This window comes from Lactuca sativa, chromosome 3 (genome assembly GCF_002870075.4).
Source record: "Lactuca sativa cultivar Salinas chromosome 3, Lsat_Salinas_v11, whole genome shotgun sequence".
Taxonomy (NCBI): Eukaryota; Viridiplantae; Streptophyta; class Magnoliopsida; order Asterales; family Asteraceae; genus Lactuca; species Lactuca sativa.
The window spans coordinates 61246079-61264506 of NC_056625.2; the positions used below are offsets into that span (position 1 = coordinate 61246079).

Sequence of the window (18428 nt, forward strand, 5' to 3'; positions counted from 1 at the left end):
CATTTAAGAACCGGTTAAAAGCATTTATTATGTTCTCTTTACATTTGACAACATATTTACAGACTTTTTCAATATTTTAGACAACGACTTATATTTTTAGCTTCATGACACACACACAATACTCGATACAATAGTTATTTAATTACTTCAACCATGCAAAACAGTACACTGTAAGTCTAAAAAGAGTATACTACGATTTTGACTTCAAAACTACATGCAAAAACAAAATCAAAAATGCAAAAAAAAAAATGATTGAAACTTTTTGAACAAGCTAACGACATCCAAAAGAACAGTAACATGCTAAAAAATTACAATCGTTCATAACATATGGTTATGTTGCTAACACCTAGTTTAATACCTTCTCATGTCCGTTTATGTTTGTTTCTAGTTCGCATGGTTGCTTCTGAGCTAACGAAACAAAACTACCAAATATCACCTGCAAAAGAAAAGGTAACATGTATATTAAAGATATACTTTTATATAGAAGCTTTTAAAAAACTAAAAACCAGGTTGAAGAAAAAGAAGATCTAGACCCAAATAGAAGAAACTGAAACACATTCACACAGTTAAAACGACAATTCTGAATAGAGCCAGGAGGAGCTCGAATGAGAGTGAAAAAACCAAACAACATATATATGGCCATATTAATTTTGTTTTTTAAAAAGAAAGAAGGTAGAAGGATTGTAGATCAGGCAGATCTATTAACGGTGGGAGATGTTATCATCGAGAGTGTAAGAAAGAACGATAGCACTATAGTGAGTGTCTGAAGTGGTGAGGAAGTAGCAGGGATGACAGGGAGGTTAAAATCGGTGTATGATGATCGGCGGCGAGGGCCATTAAGCCAAGGGGAGTGGTAACACTCTTAGCATCTTGCCACATAAGCTTTTTAAGTGTCATTTCATTTTTCTCCATTTAACACTTTATCTTGGCATATGCTAGGGTTAGCATATGCTAGGGAGTGGTAACACTCTTAGCATTCTATTTTATTTTTCATTTTGATTTTCTTTTCTTTAATTTAATTAAATTACTTTATTTTAATACATAAACATATTTTATACATAAATATTAATCAAATTTTATTTTTTTAAACCACCAGTAATTATAAATCAATTACATGAAGATAAGTATAATATTTAAGTGTCGGGTCCTTTTGGTTATTTTAAATCAATATTTGATGCTTGGGGACCAAATTTGTAGGGAATTATCAAAGAAGGGTTAAAACAATTTAATTGAAATTAAAGTTTTGAGAATAGAACTATATTTGTAAACATATTTCTAATGTGGGTAGAAATCATTTATTTGGAAATGAAGTTTTGAAATGGAAATGGGTTGCTGATCAAAAAGACATACACCTCAAAACTGAGAACACAAGACACTTCTATCTCTCTCGAATCAGCAACGTTAGTTTGTTTCTCTTTCTTCTCGTCATGTAGATAGCGAATGAATTCTAGCGACCTCCTTAGCGAATGCTAGGGGGTGGTGTGTTGTACCCTTAGCGACTTTAACGAGTGTGGGTAACGACCCCACTTCGCCTGGTCTTAGTGGTGGCGGTGCAATGGTACATCATTCGATAGTAGAAGGCGGAATGAACGACGACAGAGTGATGGCAGGTGGCGGTTTTCTAATGAGGGTGTTGTTTAGTTTTTTTTTAAGAGAGAGCGGTGCTTGAAGAGAAACGTAAGCCGAAGAATATAATAAGTGTATTTATATAGTTATTTAAAAAAAAGTATTTTTAGGTTTGTAAAGCTAAACATTTTGAATGGGTAATACCCATTCACATGGTTTTAATCTCTACCATCAAAAATTAATTTAATGGCTAAGGTTTCTTCTCCTTGTTTTTAAGACTTTGGTCTTAAAATCAAGGGGACCCACAATTATATACTTTGGTTTTAAAATCAAGGGGACCCACAATTATATATATATATATATATATATATATATATATATATATATATATATATATATATATATATATATATATATATATATATATATATATATATATATATATATATATATATGGAAAATATACCCGTATATAAAGTCAGGTAACCAAAAATTAAAACGACGCCGTTCTTTCATCGGATCCTCGTTAATTCCAGTTTTATTTCTCGGCTTCACAATCCAGGTTCGTCAATTCAATCGTCTTCAAGAAATCCAAAGTTTCCCTAACATCTCCCCCGACGCACGTGTGGAGCCGGTCGACGTCGACAAACTCCACATCGCTCTCTCCCATAGTTCTGTCGTTGTTTCCGTCTTCGCTAGACCGGTCCATTTAGCGGGAAATTAGTGGGATTCGGCCGAGCTTTTTCTGATAATGGATTGACTGCTTCAATTTATGATGTCATGGTACAAACCCTAAATATGTTACGTCAATCTCCTCCGATGGTTGAAGAACGGTGTGCGAAGGAAAAACCTTGTTGTCTTTGTCTCCAGTGGTGGTTCGAAATTCCAAGTTGTTCATCAGACGATTTTTATGGGAGATGTTCATGGACGCTGTGTTGTATTAGTCACCAACACACATGGTTGATTCTAGCATCTTGTTTATCTTATATTACCTTCTTTGATTTCACATGATTCATCTGTAATATGTTCATCAAAGGCTCAAAGCCAGTGGTTTTTCATGTCTAGATTTCCTTATTTTTCATTTTGTAAATGTATAGATTGTGGAGGTGCAGAGTATGCATTAGAGAATGACATCCCAATTATAATATATCCTAGAACACAAAACGAACTGGAAGGCCTGTCTTCAAACGATCTTGTAGATGCTCGAAGGTGAATTTTTCCTATCATCAGTCATATTATTCGTTCCCTTTTTTTGTTGTTCATTACATTTTTTGAGTAGCGGAGTACATACAAGATCGACTTTATACTTGTAGCTGTATACTTGAAGCTTATACCATCTGAATTAATCCGAGCTAATTGAAATTCAATCTTGAATATTCATCCTTCACTTCTTCCTGCTTTTGTAGGCAAAGGGTATTATGGTTCGAATGTGCATAAAGCTGTCATTGCTTCTAGTGCTAGGTAATGAATGTTCTTGAGAACTATTTTGCATCATATGATATCTCTCATGCATGTGTTTTTGTTTTCCTATTATTTTGAGAAGATATTTGGGCCCCATGATCCATTTTGTTGATGAGAAGTATGACAATGGCCGATTTCTCGCTCAAAGAATTGTTCCTGTTCTTGCTAATGACACTGCTGAAGAACTTGCTGCTATGGTTCTTAGTCAGGTAATGAATTTAATTCATTATTTGGAATCAATTATCTGTATTTTGCAGTCTTTTTGTAAATTTTGATATGTACATGGATGGATTGTTAGGAACATAAAATGTATGTTGAGGTGGCAGCTGCAATATGTGAAGAACGTGTTATTTGGAGAGAAGATGGTGTTCCTATCATAAAAAGCAAAACTAACCCTCAACATTATAGGTAACATACAGATACTCTTGTCTTTGGGAAGGGTAATTTGGACCGTTTATTGTTTATTGCCCCTGCAAATTATGTAGATTATGCAGCAGGTGCACTTAGCATGTATTATTTTCTTAATAATAATAATTATTCGGTGTTACTCTTGTTTCTTTAGTAGAGGGCATAAATCAGAGATGAAGATGATGCAAAGCCTCTGAAGCTGGATGGTGTTATGAAAGAAAGCTCTTTGTAATTGTCTTTTGTCGACCTAACATGGGCAAAATCATCCAACAAGGGTAAAAATCATCACACTTATGTGATCATGGAAGTTATGCAATGTATGAAAGATGTACTAGTGAGTTTGAAGTATGTCTTGACTAGTTCTTTGTAGCTAAGGGTTTCTGCTCATGTGTTTAGTAAATAAATTATTGGTAGTTTGATTGTAATTTGAATAAATTCCATGTTCTTGTTTTGGTGTTTGTTTACTTTTTTCTTTCTTTTTTGCTGACCTTTTAATTTGGTCACTAGTTATGTAAAATAAAAAGGCAATGCAATTTGGTATTTTGATGTGGCATGTTTGATAGTATAGTGAAAGATATACTTTTAACCCAAATAACAACATATTTTCTTTTTTAACCTACATAAGCAGCAAATTGAATTTTTAACCCGAAATTATAGCAAACTTTCATTTTTATCCCGTAATAGCAGAAAAGTTGTAAGTTTAACTGATATTGGCAGAACACTTTCATTATTAACCCAAATTACATCAAAAATTACAATTTTAACCCAAAACGACAACCAGCTTTCATTTTTAACCTATAATTGTAGAAAAATTGCATATTTAACCGAAATTGTTGAAGAATATCCTCATTTTTAACCCAAAACTGCACAAAAATTTCATTTTTAACCTAATTTCGTTTATTTCACAAAATACCCTCATATTTTCGTTTTTGCACAAAATACCATCGTACATTCATTTTATTCACAAAATACCCTCATAATTTCGTTTTTGTACAAAATATCATCGTACATTCATTTTTTTCACAAAATACCCTAATAATTTCGGTTTTTCACAAAATACCATTGTACATTCATTTTTTTTCACAAATTACCTTCATAATTTTGTTTTTTCACAAAATACCATCGTACTTAAGTTTTTTCACAAAATACCCTAATAATTTCGGTTTTTCACAAAATACCATTGTACATTCATTTTTTTTTCACAAATTACCCTCATAATTTTATTTTTCACAAAATACCATCGTACTTTCGTTTTTTTCACTAAATACCCTAATAATTTCGGTTTTTCACAAAATACCACTGTACATTCATATTTTTTCACAAATTACCCTCATAATTTTGTTTTTTCACAAAATACCATTCTACATTCATATTTTTCACAAATTACCCTCATAATTTTGTTTTTTCACAAAATACCATCGTATTTTTGTTTTTTTCACAAATTACCCTCATAATTTTGTTTTTTCACAAAACACCATCGTACTTTTGTTTTTTACAAAATACCCTCATAATTTCGCTTTTTCACAAAATACCATCGTACTTAAGTTTTTTTTTTCTTCACAAAATACCCTAATAATTTCAGTTTTTCACAAAATACCATTGTACATTCATTTTTTTCACAAATTACCCTCATAATTTTGTTTTTCACAAAATACCATCGTACTTTCGTTTTTTTTCACTAAATACCCTCATACATTCGTTTTTTCACAAAATACATCATACTTCCGTTTTTTTCTTCATAAAATACCATCATACTTGCGTTTGAAACACAAGTGGCAACCAAATTTTAATTATAATCACACAAATCATAAACAATCAACAAATTTCACTTGAAAACATTAAAATTGTTAAGAAGCATCAATAACTTCTAGATTATTCATACATTGTTTGTCTAAAACATGAAAAATGTGCAGTTAACAAAAAAATGTCATAAAACATCTAGTTTTTCTTTTGCCCACAGAAACAACACATCTCATCATTATGTCTCTTGCAATGATTCATCCGCCTAACACATAAAAAAATATTATTAATATTATCATTATAGTTCTTAATCATGAAAATTAATTTATTATTATAATTACCTTTCTTTTTGAACAGCTAGTAGCATAATGACCTAATCCTTGACAGTAAGAGCATGTTCGTTTTTTAGGGGCTTCTAAAGAAGACTTGATTCTACTTGCATGTTTAGGACTCCCTTTTGTAGTAGTTGGACCAAGAGGATCACGGATAGATAACTGTGGCATTATATTTACTTGCGAAACTCCCATACAAGAACTTTGAGATGCATTCTCCAAAGACATAGAATTTTTTCGATTTGCTTGATCATCTAAAAGACTTATCAATATCGTATTGAGTTTTTGTATCTCCGAAGGGGAGTCCCTTGCTTGTTAAATTAGTTTAGTAAAATTTGAACGAACACAAAATAATGTGTACGCACTAACTCCATTTTTATTATTTATTTCTCCGAGTCCGATACTAACACTACCCAGTTTGTACCTAGCATTAAGGGTCCATCGCGGTAAAATATAATGACTCGGCAGTTCTTGAACATGCTTCTTCCTCATCACATATAAGCTATGCTTGCATAAAATCCCATTTGTCTCATACATAGAACACGAACATGTGATGCTAACTTGATTTAAAGAACGAAAGGTAACAATACGCCAATATTTTTTATCAACATCCAATTGCCCAACTCTATATGTGTTTTCTTCTGTAGTTTTTGTTAGAGTCTCGTGAGTTAAATTGGTAATAGCTTCGGTCAATTCTTTTTTGAAAGTATCAAACATCTTTCTAGTATAACATTGACCTGCTTTTGCTTCGATTGGATGTACTGAAGAAAGAACCGGCCTTGAGTTTATAGTCTTGAAGTCTTCATCTTCTTCGGCAACCCTTCGTGACTCTACTGCTTTGTCGTACTGCACAACAAATTCATTCAACATGGTCCTCGAGTTAACAAATCCATCAAAAAAATGAATTGATACTCTCACTTCGTCCGGTTGTGGTCATACCAACAAAGAAAATATCCTTCAAGAAGGGTTTAGCCCAATGTATACGTTGGCTATACATGTCACTAATCCAACAATTTCTTTCCAGTTCACACCTAATACACATATCTTCCCATGTTGCTTCAAATTGTTCAATGGTCTCACTATTTACCCATTGTCTGTGCGTTTCTTGAAAATCACTGTAACGGGAAACATATGATCGAAGATGCTCAGTTTCATGCTTCCTGATATGCCATGAACAAAAACGATATCGAGTCTTTGGAAACACTTTTTTTTATTGCATTGCCCATAGCTTTGTCTTGATCGGTAATAATTGCATTCGGATACTTGCCTACATTTGAGGAAATGTTCAAATAACCATTCAAATGCCTCTTCCTTTTCGTTTTCAAGCAATGCTCCACCAAAAAGTATAGATTGTCCATGATGATTCACCCCGGTAAAGGGAGAAAAAGGCATCTTGAATTTGTTAGTCATATAAGTCACATCAAACACAACAACATCTCTGAATTTTGTATAGGCATCTCTTGATCTACCATCAGCCCAAAAAATATTTCTAGGATACCCATCATCAGATAAATCCACGACAAAATACTGGTTACTGTCAACTAATGTTTTATCTTGAAAATGTTTTATAAGTCCATAGAACTCCTTTCCTCTATGTTGTTTTCGATGCTCAGATAAGACATCGGCACATTGCTTTGAAATTACATCAGCTACATTTGAGGTTTTCATTGTATTAACAGCCTTTTTAATCTGAGAAGGTTTTAACCTTGCTTGACCAAATTGCACCATAAGAGATTTACCTTCTGTTGAACAGTGGAAATTGCTATGAGATCGATGCTTTATCACCTTTGTAGGTGTCATGGTCAAGTCGTGATTGTGTGTGTCATTAAACGAGTCCACCAACCATTTCCCATCCTCCTGTCTTATTATTCGAAGCTTTGCTTGACATCCGGTTCTAACACCCCTACGATGTTTTTTCTCATTTTCACTTGAATCATTTTTGTCAATCCTTTTGAAACCTTCTTTGTTGCATACGTATATCTTCCGAAAAGGCTCATTTGTTTTAGGATTTTTAATTGTGTCATCTCTACGTATACCAAAGTCATGCAAAAATGAATAATCATTATAAAATGTATAGGCATCATCAGGTGTATCAAAAATCTTTCCCAATATCCTTTCATCATTAACATCATCTTTGTCAAATTCAATGTTCACATCGATACTATTTATTTTTTCACTTTCATATGTTGCTTCCACATAATTATTTGTGTCAATATCTCCGGTTACATATGGTTCTATAGCTTGATTAGTTGCTTCAGTTTCACTCATTATGGCCTGCAATAGACAACGATGCATATTGAAACAATATACGTCAAAAACATATTAACAACCAACAATGAAAAACTAAAAAAAATTAAATACATTGGATATTTTACCTTTTCAGAAAAATCGCTACCCAACTGCAATGTCTACCTCTAGAAACAACAATGTCAATAATAAAATCCCAGAACAAATACAAAGTCAACAACTGATGGAGAACACTATAAACAATAATGTTAAATATTAAAAATCAAAAACACTTCAAAAAATATGTTTCAGAGAAAATTACTTGGAAGTACTTACCGTATGCAATTTCAGAAGAAACGTTGGAAGCTATACTGTTAATCGAATCCAAATTCTTCAATTGAAACTTTTAGTTTTTCGTTAATTGCGATTGGAGGCAACTGATCAAAGTGAAATTTTCAACTCAAACTTTTTTTTTTCCTGTTAATTGCGATTTCTTATGAATATTTTGTTCTCGTTTCTTACCTGTGAATTACAATTTCACAGTGTTGGCGATTTTTCCCGGACGGTTACATACCGTATCCAATTCCAGAAAAAAACGTTAGAGGCTATACTGTTGATCGAATCCAAATTCTTCAATTGAAGTCAATTGATCGAAGAGAAATTTTCAATTCAAACTTTTTTCGTTGTCCCTGTAAATTGCGATTTCTGATAATTATTTTGGTCTCATTTCTTTTATGTGAATTACAATTTCACAGTGTAAACGATTTTTCCCGGACGATTATCATAGATCCATTCGAAATTCAAGGAAAAAATCAAGTTAGGATATCGACGTGAATAAGGAAAACGCAGCAACTTGTTTTTAGAAAATTGTTTTTTTTAATTAATTCACTGATCAAAACTACGTAATTTTATGTATAGGGTACCTAAGTTTATATACCCTTAAGGGTATATTCAATTTTCACACACACACACACACACACATATATATATATATATATATATATATATATATATATATATATATATATATATATATATATATATATATAGAGAGAGAGAGAGAGAGAGAGAGAGAAAGAGAGAGAGAGAGAGCTAGGTTCAAATGTTTTTAACAAATAGTGTGTGACTTAATGAACCAATGAGAATTCAAGAAACAATAAATCATTAATTAAATTGAAAAAGGGTATAATGATAAACTTAGTATATCTAATTATGGTAAAAAAATCATTTAATTAATCTCTTCTTAATTAGTTAAACCCTAGAAAACCACCATCCCTTTATAATTCAGTCGTCGCTCACAAAACTATCTCGCCTCCTCACAAAATTCTCTTCTCCGGTTCTTCTTCTTTCACGACCCTCCTTCGTCTGCATCCAACATCGTCTTTTTCTCTAGCGATCCATCTATTGACTCTCCATCGTTACCTATTTCAGGAAAGAAAAATGAGACGGCTGCTCAGGCAATATTTGTTTCCTCGTCTACATATGTTGAAGACCATAATGATATCAGTAGTGAAAGGTCTCATGGTATGATTGATTTCAGGTTGAGGCAGGCTAGGGTTCACTTTAAGGCTGGTGCTTCGTGGTCTAAACATCAGATTATGAAGATTTATGCCCTAATTTGTTGATTAGGGTTGCTTCTTCTCGTTGTCGACATCAAGAAATCCGAGGAAAAGCTACAGCAGCAGATGGCGGTGAAGAGGTGCTCGGTGCCTGTTGTGGAGTCTGCAAAAGGAGGTGAAAACGAAGGCAACAGGGGATTTTAGGTCGTCAACGACACCACCAAGAAACTGAATTGGTTTGCTCTTGTACTAATCATAACATGTTTTTTTAGTTGTATCTCCAGTTCTTGACCACCAAGAAACTGAATTGATAAGACTCTCACTAATTTTTTTTGAAGAAATTGAAGAAGCACACCAAGTGTTCGATAAAATGCATAGTTGAAATCTAGGTTTTTTTTACTGGTTCTGGTCATGTTATTTGGTGTAAAAATAAACCATTTGTTAATTGTTAGTAAGAATTTCAATTGGAATTCAGATACTTGTGTAAATGAATTTCAATGTCTGCCACATTCTATTAGAATGGTTAATTGTTTATATGCATTATGATAGAATTTTAGTTAATTGTTTATATGTATTTTGATAGAATTTCAATGTCTGCGACATTCTATTAGAATGGTTGTATTGTGTACTTCAGAATTTATAGTATTTTTTTTAGTTACTGCTTAAATGAATCATTCTTGCAGAATGTCTTTTAGAATGATGTTAGTAACAATCATCATTTTGATGCCTATTATTCGCAAAAGATTTTTAAAAGAATGTTATTTAAGTGCATTTTGTAATGTTTTCTGTCAGAATTTATTTTATATAAATGTAATCTGTTAGAATGTCTTTAAGAATGTTTGTTAACTAGTATATTTGTTTAACGGGTAATACTAACGAGTAATGTATCTTATTCTTTCAGAATTGCATAGAGAAGGAATTCAATATTGATTATACAAGAAAAATATTTGGAATCGAGTTCAACAACAAGTATATATGCGAAGATCAAGTGGATTATAGGACCACTGAAGAAGATCAAGTGTATTTGTTCAATAATTGTATATTCAAGAATGCTATTTTTTAAGAATTTTATTCATTTTTGATGATATTCTTTTAAAATATGTATAACTATTTTAAATGTATAAGGATATTAGTCTGTAAGAATATGAATGAATTTGTTTTTTATTTGTTTTTTATTTCTCAAATCAAATATCTGCATTGGAAATATATTCTGCAAGAATAAAATCGAAAATATATTTACTAGTTTATGGTTGACATTCTGTCATTCTAAGAAAATAATATTCTATTAGAATAAAATTCTGAAAGAGCATCATTCTAAAAAAAATATTCTGATAGAATAAAATTGGTAAAAAATTGAAATTGAATTAATTAAAAAATTCAAATTTTTTTGAATTAGGATAATTAATCATCCCTAAAAATCCGCAAATTTCCTTTTATAAATGTAGTTAATTGTCCAAAATATCCTTTTGCTTAAAATTGTGTGATTATATGCTACATGTTACCCCATTGTAATATCATACACTCTCAAATCATGCCCATTGATTAATTTCATCCATTGGTCCAGATCTCTGCATTCTGGCACACAATACTTAGTAAAAACAAAATAACCTAAGCGTATATATATATATATATATATATATATATATATATATATATATATATATATATATATATATATATATATATAGAGTAAACAATACAATACAAATCGGTCGATCAATTGTTTGACGATCTCCATCTGACTACAAATAATGTTAATTGATCGTATTACATTGGCTCAGTTATTACGTTGGGTCAGGTCCGGTTCTGAGGATTCAAATGCCCAAGACGAAGTGGATAAAAAAGGCCCTTAGGCTTTAACATGTAACAAATTAAATTACATAAACTAATTTTTTTTTATTAAAATGATGATAAACTTTATAGCAATAAACAAAGCCAAATCAAAGTATTTTAAATAGTTAAAAGATAAACAGTTAAACAATTACACAATTAAACATACCATGAATCCGAAAAATTGATAATATATTTAATCTATAATTTATTCAATCATTCAACTGATTCAAGTATGCAATTGAATTGACAATTATAATTTACAAATCATAATCCTTAATTCCTTAATTCCTCATAATCTATTACATTACCCAGAATCAAGAATGAAGTAGAAGAATCATTGATAACGTGAATAAGTGATTGACCCTCACTTAGAATGGTAGAATCTGTTGTATCGGACGATTGCTACTTCTGCAATCGATTTTTTTAAGATGTTGCTGGTTTGCTGCAATCGATCGGTGCTTCATGCGCTTTTTTCTTTGATTTGGCACTATGTTGCACTGTCGCTGTTATGATGCTGTTGGATTGCTTGGGCTGAAACGGACGTACGCACCATATACTAAAAAAAAGTTGGGCACCTTCAAATTTTGGGCCCTATTCCCATGCACATGTTGCACCTGCCCTAAGTCGGGCCTGCATTGGGCTAAAGGACCATTAATTGTGATAGACGTTCAAAATTAATCAAAACCTCAAAATTGTCAAAAAATATTTCAAAAAATATCAAAATAAGTCAACAAATCAAAAAAAAAAGTCAATGTTAAAGAATGATTATATATATATATATATATATATATATATATATATATATATATATATATATATATATGTTAAAGAATGATTAAAATGCATCTTTGGTCAAAAGCTGAAATTTAAGAGGTACAAACTTACTACATATTTACAATCGTTTTATGCACTAAGAAATATCCGGTCAAATGTTTGACAAAGTCAAAAAATCTCTTATCGACCGCTTATTGTTTTGACTTGGATTATATCGCATGGTATCTCTTATCCGTATCAAGACCACCTTAACTATCGCATAATCTTTCTGCATCTCTTCTCATTTTATCTTGACCTGGTCTTTCATTTACATTTGAATTCCCTAAATCATATTTAGTCAACAAATTCGTATCATAAGAACGATTCATAAGGAATATAGTTACATTCAACTTGAATCCCAAAATTTCCAAATATCTCAGTCCCATCTCTTTATATGGTGATTAACTTTGTCCATCTTTACAATTTCTCTCTAGAAACCCTAAATCCCAACAACTCGATGCCAATATCTCCATCCCTCTCTACAAATTTTCTAATCCCTCTCTCTGTCAATCACCACAAGATACCAGGAATAGAAATAGATGGAGGCGCTTCAGTCAACACCCACCAGCGGAAGATGTAGACGAGGGCCACCATTGCGAAACCATCAGTAACCATCTCTCTCTCTCTCTCTCTCTCTCTCTCTCTCTATCTATCTATCTATCTATCTATCTATCTATCTATCTATCTATCTATCTATCTATCTATCTATCTATCTATCTATTTATACGCTCAAACACAGACCACCGTCACTCTACTCTCTTTTATGTTTTGATTGATTGTAGTTTAGGTTTATGTTATGATTATTTTTCTGAACATAAGAAATATGCATAAGTATGTCCTGACAAGGATGAGGAACAACGATTAATACAATAAAAGCAATTAAAATTATTCTTTTATTTTGTTTTAGATATTCTCTGTTTTAAAAGAGTGTTTTTTTTGTGAGTATGAAGAGTTGAAAAAGTATTGGAAGTTGTTCACATTGCAGCCAATAAAAACATTGATCCTGTGACATGTCAGTCTTGTGGCGTCACAATGGGTTTGGGACAGGTAAGTTGTTAAAGTATATTTCATTAGTTACGTGAACCGATAACTTGAAAGTGCTAACATTGAGTTCTAGATTGAATAATCATTGCCATTTTTATGAAAGTGGTGCACAAAAAGCTGTAGGAATACAATTCAGGCATTAAAACCTAATATGGCTCAATTTTTTTTTTCTTCTGCTGAAACTTAGATCTAGAAGGTCGGTCTTTTTTATTAATGATAAAATGTGACTTCTCTTTGTTACTTTTCGATTTTCAGGTTTTTATTGTTGTAGGATAAAATTGGGAATATCATTAGAAAATGAATATCTCTATTCTATTTGTTCTTACATAAACCCCTCTAAATCAGGTAATCCAAATAAGTTTTTTTTGTGAACATTTTATATGGATTTTAGTTTTGTTTCACTCTCAATATTGATATTTTTCAGACATGAGAGAGGAGAAAGACTATGATTTCAAGCCCTAAATTTCAACTTAAAGGTACATCTTTCTTTCAGATCACATTATCAAAAGATATAAAATGGAAGCATGATCTTTTTGGTCATTCTTTTGCTAATTATCAGTTTTGTTTTAAGATGGAAGGGTATTAATGTCAAAACACTAACTTATTTTTTTTTTCTTTTTGTAAATTTATGTTTAAGGTATTGCTAATTATCAGTTTTTTTATTGTTTTTTATTATTTTTTATTTTTTGAAAAAACAACTTGGGATTCCTATAGAAGTACAACAACAAGTAAATTCTTTACCTTTAAAATCCTTATACTTTGATGATTTTATCATTCATGCGGTTAAATTTGTGATGAACAACTAAAAATTGATTAAGATCTTTCAAAAAGGTAAAATGGTCATTTTTGGTTATTATGAAAGATAGAGGTTTATTCTTGGGTTTATGGTTATGGATTGATACAAAGGGAAAAAGAAAAAGCAAAAGGAGAAGATATCAGGGATTTTTAAAGGAGGTTGGATGTTTTGGTACAAAAAATGAAAAGAGGGCAAAATGGTATTCTTTGGAGTTTGTCAAAAATAACAGGGTCATTTTTGTTAGAATTATCCATCAAGATTATGGATAGCTCATGGGTAGATTGGAATAGTTTAAAATTTTTAAAAAATGGTGCAATAAAAACAACAAATTGTATTTTGATGATTATAGGATTTGACATGTTGGTCTTTCTTTCTGTTATTGACATTTCGGTTTCAAAGGAAGGGATAATGCATTTTTAAATTTTATGGTCTTTTGGATATGGATAGTAGCAAAAATTTGGTTTTTATTAATGTAAGAGGCTTAAGGGGGTGTACTATTTGCATCTCCAATTTTTTGATGTCCGGTACCAGAGGTATTTGAAGTGGAAAAATTCGAAATTTGATTGACATTCTCCTTTACTCTTGCAAAGATACTGTAGTGATTATTGGAGGATATGGAAGTTTTAATTTAACATTTGCAAGAAGGAACTCTTGAACAAAATTGTCATTTCCATGAATTTTAATAAATTTCGAATCGAAGGAATTTCTTTTTTCCGTTCAATCCCGAACATTTTAGTTCGTTGGCTTTGAGTTTTTTCCAAAACAAAAAAAAAAATTTCTTTTTTCGGTTCAATCCCGAACATTTTCATTCATTGACTTTCACTCCCCCCACCCCCCCCCCCCCCCCCCCCCCCCCAAAAAAAAAAAAACAAGAACAAAAAGCAAACGCAAAATGATCATTTGGTATCCTTTAAGCACACCAACATACGCACACTTATATTTTTTGTTAATTCTTATTTTAGCTACATATTTAAATTTAATGTTTAATAAGTTAATTTGAGAATAAGAAATAATTTATCCAAAATGAATAAAAATATGACAATTGACAACTTATCTGACAACAAATAAGTAAATTAGTTATACATGAAATATACACATATATATTAAATATATTTTAATGATTCATGATATTTTTTTGATATATTTACGACGTGCATGTAAAACTAAAATTAAAATATTGGCGGGAAACTAACACCCTCTCCTTAAAAATACTATATTTGTCCCATATTTGCTGTCAACTTTTGACTTTTAAAGTCTTTATTGTTCAACTTTAATCTTAAATATATTTGTTTTTTGATATATAATATTTGATGTAAAATATATGAAAGGATTGTGTTTTAAATGTCTTTTCATTGTTATATGTTTTATCAAATAATATATAACACAAATAAAAATATTTAAGGTCAAAATTGAAAAATAAAGGCTTGAAAAGTCAAAAATAAATTGTAAATTAGGAGCATAAAGAGTAACAATTAATAGTTTATTTTTGACTTAATTAAGATTTTAAATTTTTTATTTACGACTTATTATTTTTGTTACATCCATCTTATTACCAAATACGTCTTCTTCTTTTACTACAAATTGATAAACTATATGAACTTTTCATTTTTATTCTTACTAATTTCGTATAATGTTAGCATAACTTTTATTGATCATTATTTAGATTTAGTAAATTATTTGCACAAAAAAACTAATTTCTTCTACAAAGTAGTTTTTGAAAAACTATTCACACCCGTCGCTTGGTGCGGATAAACGGCTAGTGTGTGTGTGTATATATATATATATATATATATATATATATATATATATATATATATATATATATATATATATATATATATATATATCTATATATATATCCAGTAAGAAGTTTTTTTTGAAGGAAAGTAAGAAGTTTTTTCTACATATTTTTTTGGGGAACAAAACAAATAAATCACTAGATGAATAAAAAATAACATGATTCACAAAAAAAAATCCAAAAAAAATAATATCTCAATGATTTATTTATACAATAATTTAGTTGTTATTCACTAACGTTGTAATAAAATTGAATTTTTTCTTAATTTATATTAAAATGAATAATGAAGACTTTTTTTTTAAAATTTTTTCTTGTGAATTATCTTAATTATGAATCATTTAGTGATTTATTTTGTTTTTTTTCTCTAAAATAATATGAAGAATTTTTTTTATCTTCCTACCAAAAGTTTCCTTCTTATTTGATTTTGATTATATATATATATATATATATATATATATATATATATTGGTCAAGAATTACTTTCTTAAGATAATTAAAATGATTATTTCAGAATCAATCCTACATACACACAACAGATAGTATAAACATTTGAACCTAACTCTCTCTCTCTCTCTCTCTCTCTCTCTATATATATATATATATATATATATATATATATATATATATATATATATATATATAGGCTTAGGTTATTTTGTTTTCACTAATTATTGTGTGCCAGAATACATAGATCTGGACCACCGGATGGAATAGAATCAAAGGTCATGATCTGAGGGTCTATGATATTATAATAGGGTAATATGTACCATATAATCATACAAATTTCAGAATAAGGACATTTTAGTCAATTAACCTATATTAAAAAAGGAAATTTTCGGATTTTTAGGGATAACTAATTCTATTATTTTTAAAAATCTGAATAATTTAAATTAATTCAAATTTAAAAATCCTGTTTTATTCTGTCAAAATGACAGAATGCCAACCATAAACTAGTAAATATATTTTCGATTTTATTCTTGCAAAATATATTTCCAATGCAGATATTTTTTATAATTAACCTGATTTAAGAATTCTAGATATTATTCATATACATCCAAGTTAGGTCTATGATTTTATTCTTAATACACATCCGGAAATAAATTACAAATTCATACATATTCTTACATACTAATATCCTTATACATTTTAATACAGTTATACATATTCTAACAGAATATCCACTTGATCTTCGCATATATGTTTGTTATTGAACTGGATTCCAAATATTTCTTTTGTATGACCAATATTGAATTCCTTCTCCATGCAATTTTGAAAGAATAAGATACATTACTTGTTAGTATTACTTAGTATTACCCGTTAAAAAATTTATTTGTTGTTAACAAACATTCTCAAAAGACATTCTAACATAATGCATTTATATAAATAAATTATGACATAATACATTACAGAATGCACTTAAATACCATTCAAACATTCTCAAAAGACATTCTAACAGAATGAATTTCTATAAATAAATTATGACAAAATATATTACAAAATGCACTTAAATAACATTTTTTTGCAATCAAAATCCACTTTGCCAAAATCCATGTGAAATTTAGAACCATGTGAAATTTTAGTAAAATGATTTCCTATCTACAACCATTAAAATGTATCTTTGATGAAAATTATATTCTATGAGAAAGTCATGAAATCAAATTCTAGGCATTTACAATATGTGAGAATTCTGCCATGAAATCAAATTCTAGGCATTCTTGAATGTTTGAACAATCATATCCTCCATCACAAAATAAGAAATAACAATTTGGGCTGAAAATTTGGCCTGAACAGCCCCTGTTGTACTCTTTTGTAGTTTTGCATAAGTATAACACAGAAAATTAAATTATTGACAAAAAAAAAATCAAATTTTGAGTTCAATAGATTAGAATTGTAACTGTACAACACATGAATTTGTAAGAAAAGCTGCAATTTCTACAAAAAATCGATTACTATTTTATATACAATCCTTTATAGAAATTAATGGAAAGAAAATAAAACAAACCTCAACATAAAGAAACCCTAAGCGTCTGGCAATCTCGGAAGCTTCCCGGCGGGAACAAACGGTCAACTACTCGTTAAGTCCACTTGGTTTCTTTTATTCCCTTTTGTTTCGCTTTCTGGTATGGCTTCTTCTTCATTGTCTTTTTTGAATTCCAGTATGGATTGGTCAGATGAGTCGTAAGGAAGTAGGCGATTGGAAAATTGCAAATAATAAAAAGGCTGGGTGGAATGCTGATAAGGTGTCGACATCCTTATTATATCTAATTTTCCTCTTGAATTGGTTAATAAGCAGCTTTGGTCTATTTGTGAAAAGTATGGTAGGGTTTCGGATGTTTATATTGCTCGGAAATTGTCCAAGTTTGGGAAAAGGTTTGCATTTGTTAGATTTCTCAAAGTTCAGGATGTGAAGCATCTCGAATTGAAGCTGCATGATCTGTGGATAGGTAGCTATCATGTTTTTGTTTCTTTGGCCAAGTTTGGAAGGGAGAATAAACGTATGCATGGTGAAACACAGGTGCATGTCAATGATGTTGGTGGGGGCAGTAATGTTTCTCAAAAAATGACTTATGCCAATGTTGTGAAGGGTAGTACCGTTAAGCCGAATAATATCAGGATTTCTCTCCATCTTGAGGGTAAGGATATTGTTAATGACCTGGCTTTGAAACCATCAGTTTTTTGTCAAGTTAGAAGTGTAAGGTTGATTCCAAAGTTATTACTTTTGCTGAAAAAGGAAGGTTTTCATGACATACAAATAAAGTATTTGGGTGGGGATTGGGTTTATGTGGAGTTAGAATCTGAGGTGGTGTGTGCGAAGTTTAAGAAGTTTTCTTATGTTGGCTCTTATTTCTCTA

At 30.5% G+C, this 18428-nt stretch overlaps 2 protein-coding genes across 3 annotated transcripts; one reads left to right on the forward strand and one right to left on the reverse strand.

The window, feature by feature from the left end:
* The first annotated feature begins 2059 nt into the window (after nucleotides 1–2059).
* Nucleotides 2060–3988, forward strand: LOC111877093 (phosphoribosylglycinamide formyltransferase, chloroplastic). 2 transcript variants are annotated; one of them, XM_023873628.3, is made up of 6 exons: nucleotides 2060–2525; nucleotides 2664–2775; nucleotides 2973–3027; nucleotides 3110–3236; nucleotides 3326–3435; nucleotides 3590–3988. In XM_023873628.3, the coding sequence occupies exons 2-6, from the start codon at nucleotides 2766–2768 to the stop codon at nucleotides 3630–3632; spliced, it is 345 nt and encodes a 114-aa protein (XP_023729396.1). In that variant the 5' UTR covers nucleotides 2060–2525; nucleotides 2664–2765; the 3' UTR covers nucleotides 3633–3988. The 2 variants fall into 2 exon arrangements, with proteins under 2 accessions (XP_023729396.1, XP_023729397.1); XM_023873629.2 differs by having other exon boundaries at nucleotides 3593–3988.
* A 2602-nt stretch (nucleotides 3989–6590) lies between these two features.
* Nucleotides 6591–7775, reverse strand: LOC111877107 (protein FAR1-RELATED SEQUENCE 5-like). Its single transcript, XM_023873647.1, has one exon. The coding sequence runs from the start codon at nucleotides 7773–7775 to the stop codon at nucleotides 6591–6593; it is 1185 nt and encodes a 394-aa protein (XP_023729415.1).
* Between the last annotated feature and the right edge of the window lie 10653 nt (nucleotides 7776–18428).

Bases quoted from the DNA above. Each gene is read 5' to 3' on its own strand.
- LOC111877093 (XM_023873628.3), top strand. The intron at 3,028-3,109 runs GTAATGAATGTT...TATTTTGAGAAG, and splicing joins GTCATTGCTTCTAGTGCTAG to ATATTTGGGCCCCATGATCC. The intron at 3,436-3,589 runs GTAACATACAGA...TTGTTTCTTTAG, and splicing joins ACTAACCCTCAACATTATAG to TAGAGGGCATAAATCAGAGA.
- LOC111877107 (XM_023873647.1), bottom strand. From the start codon at position 7,775: ATGAGTGAAACTGAAGCAACTAATCAAGCTATAGAACCATATGTAACC.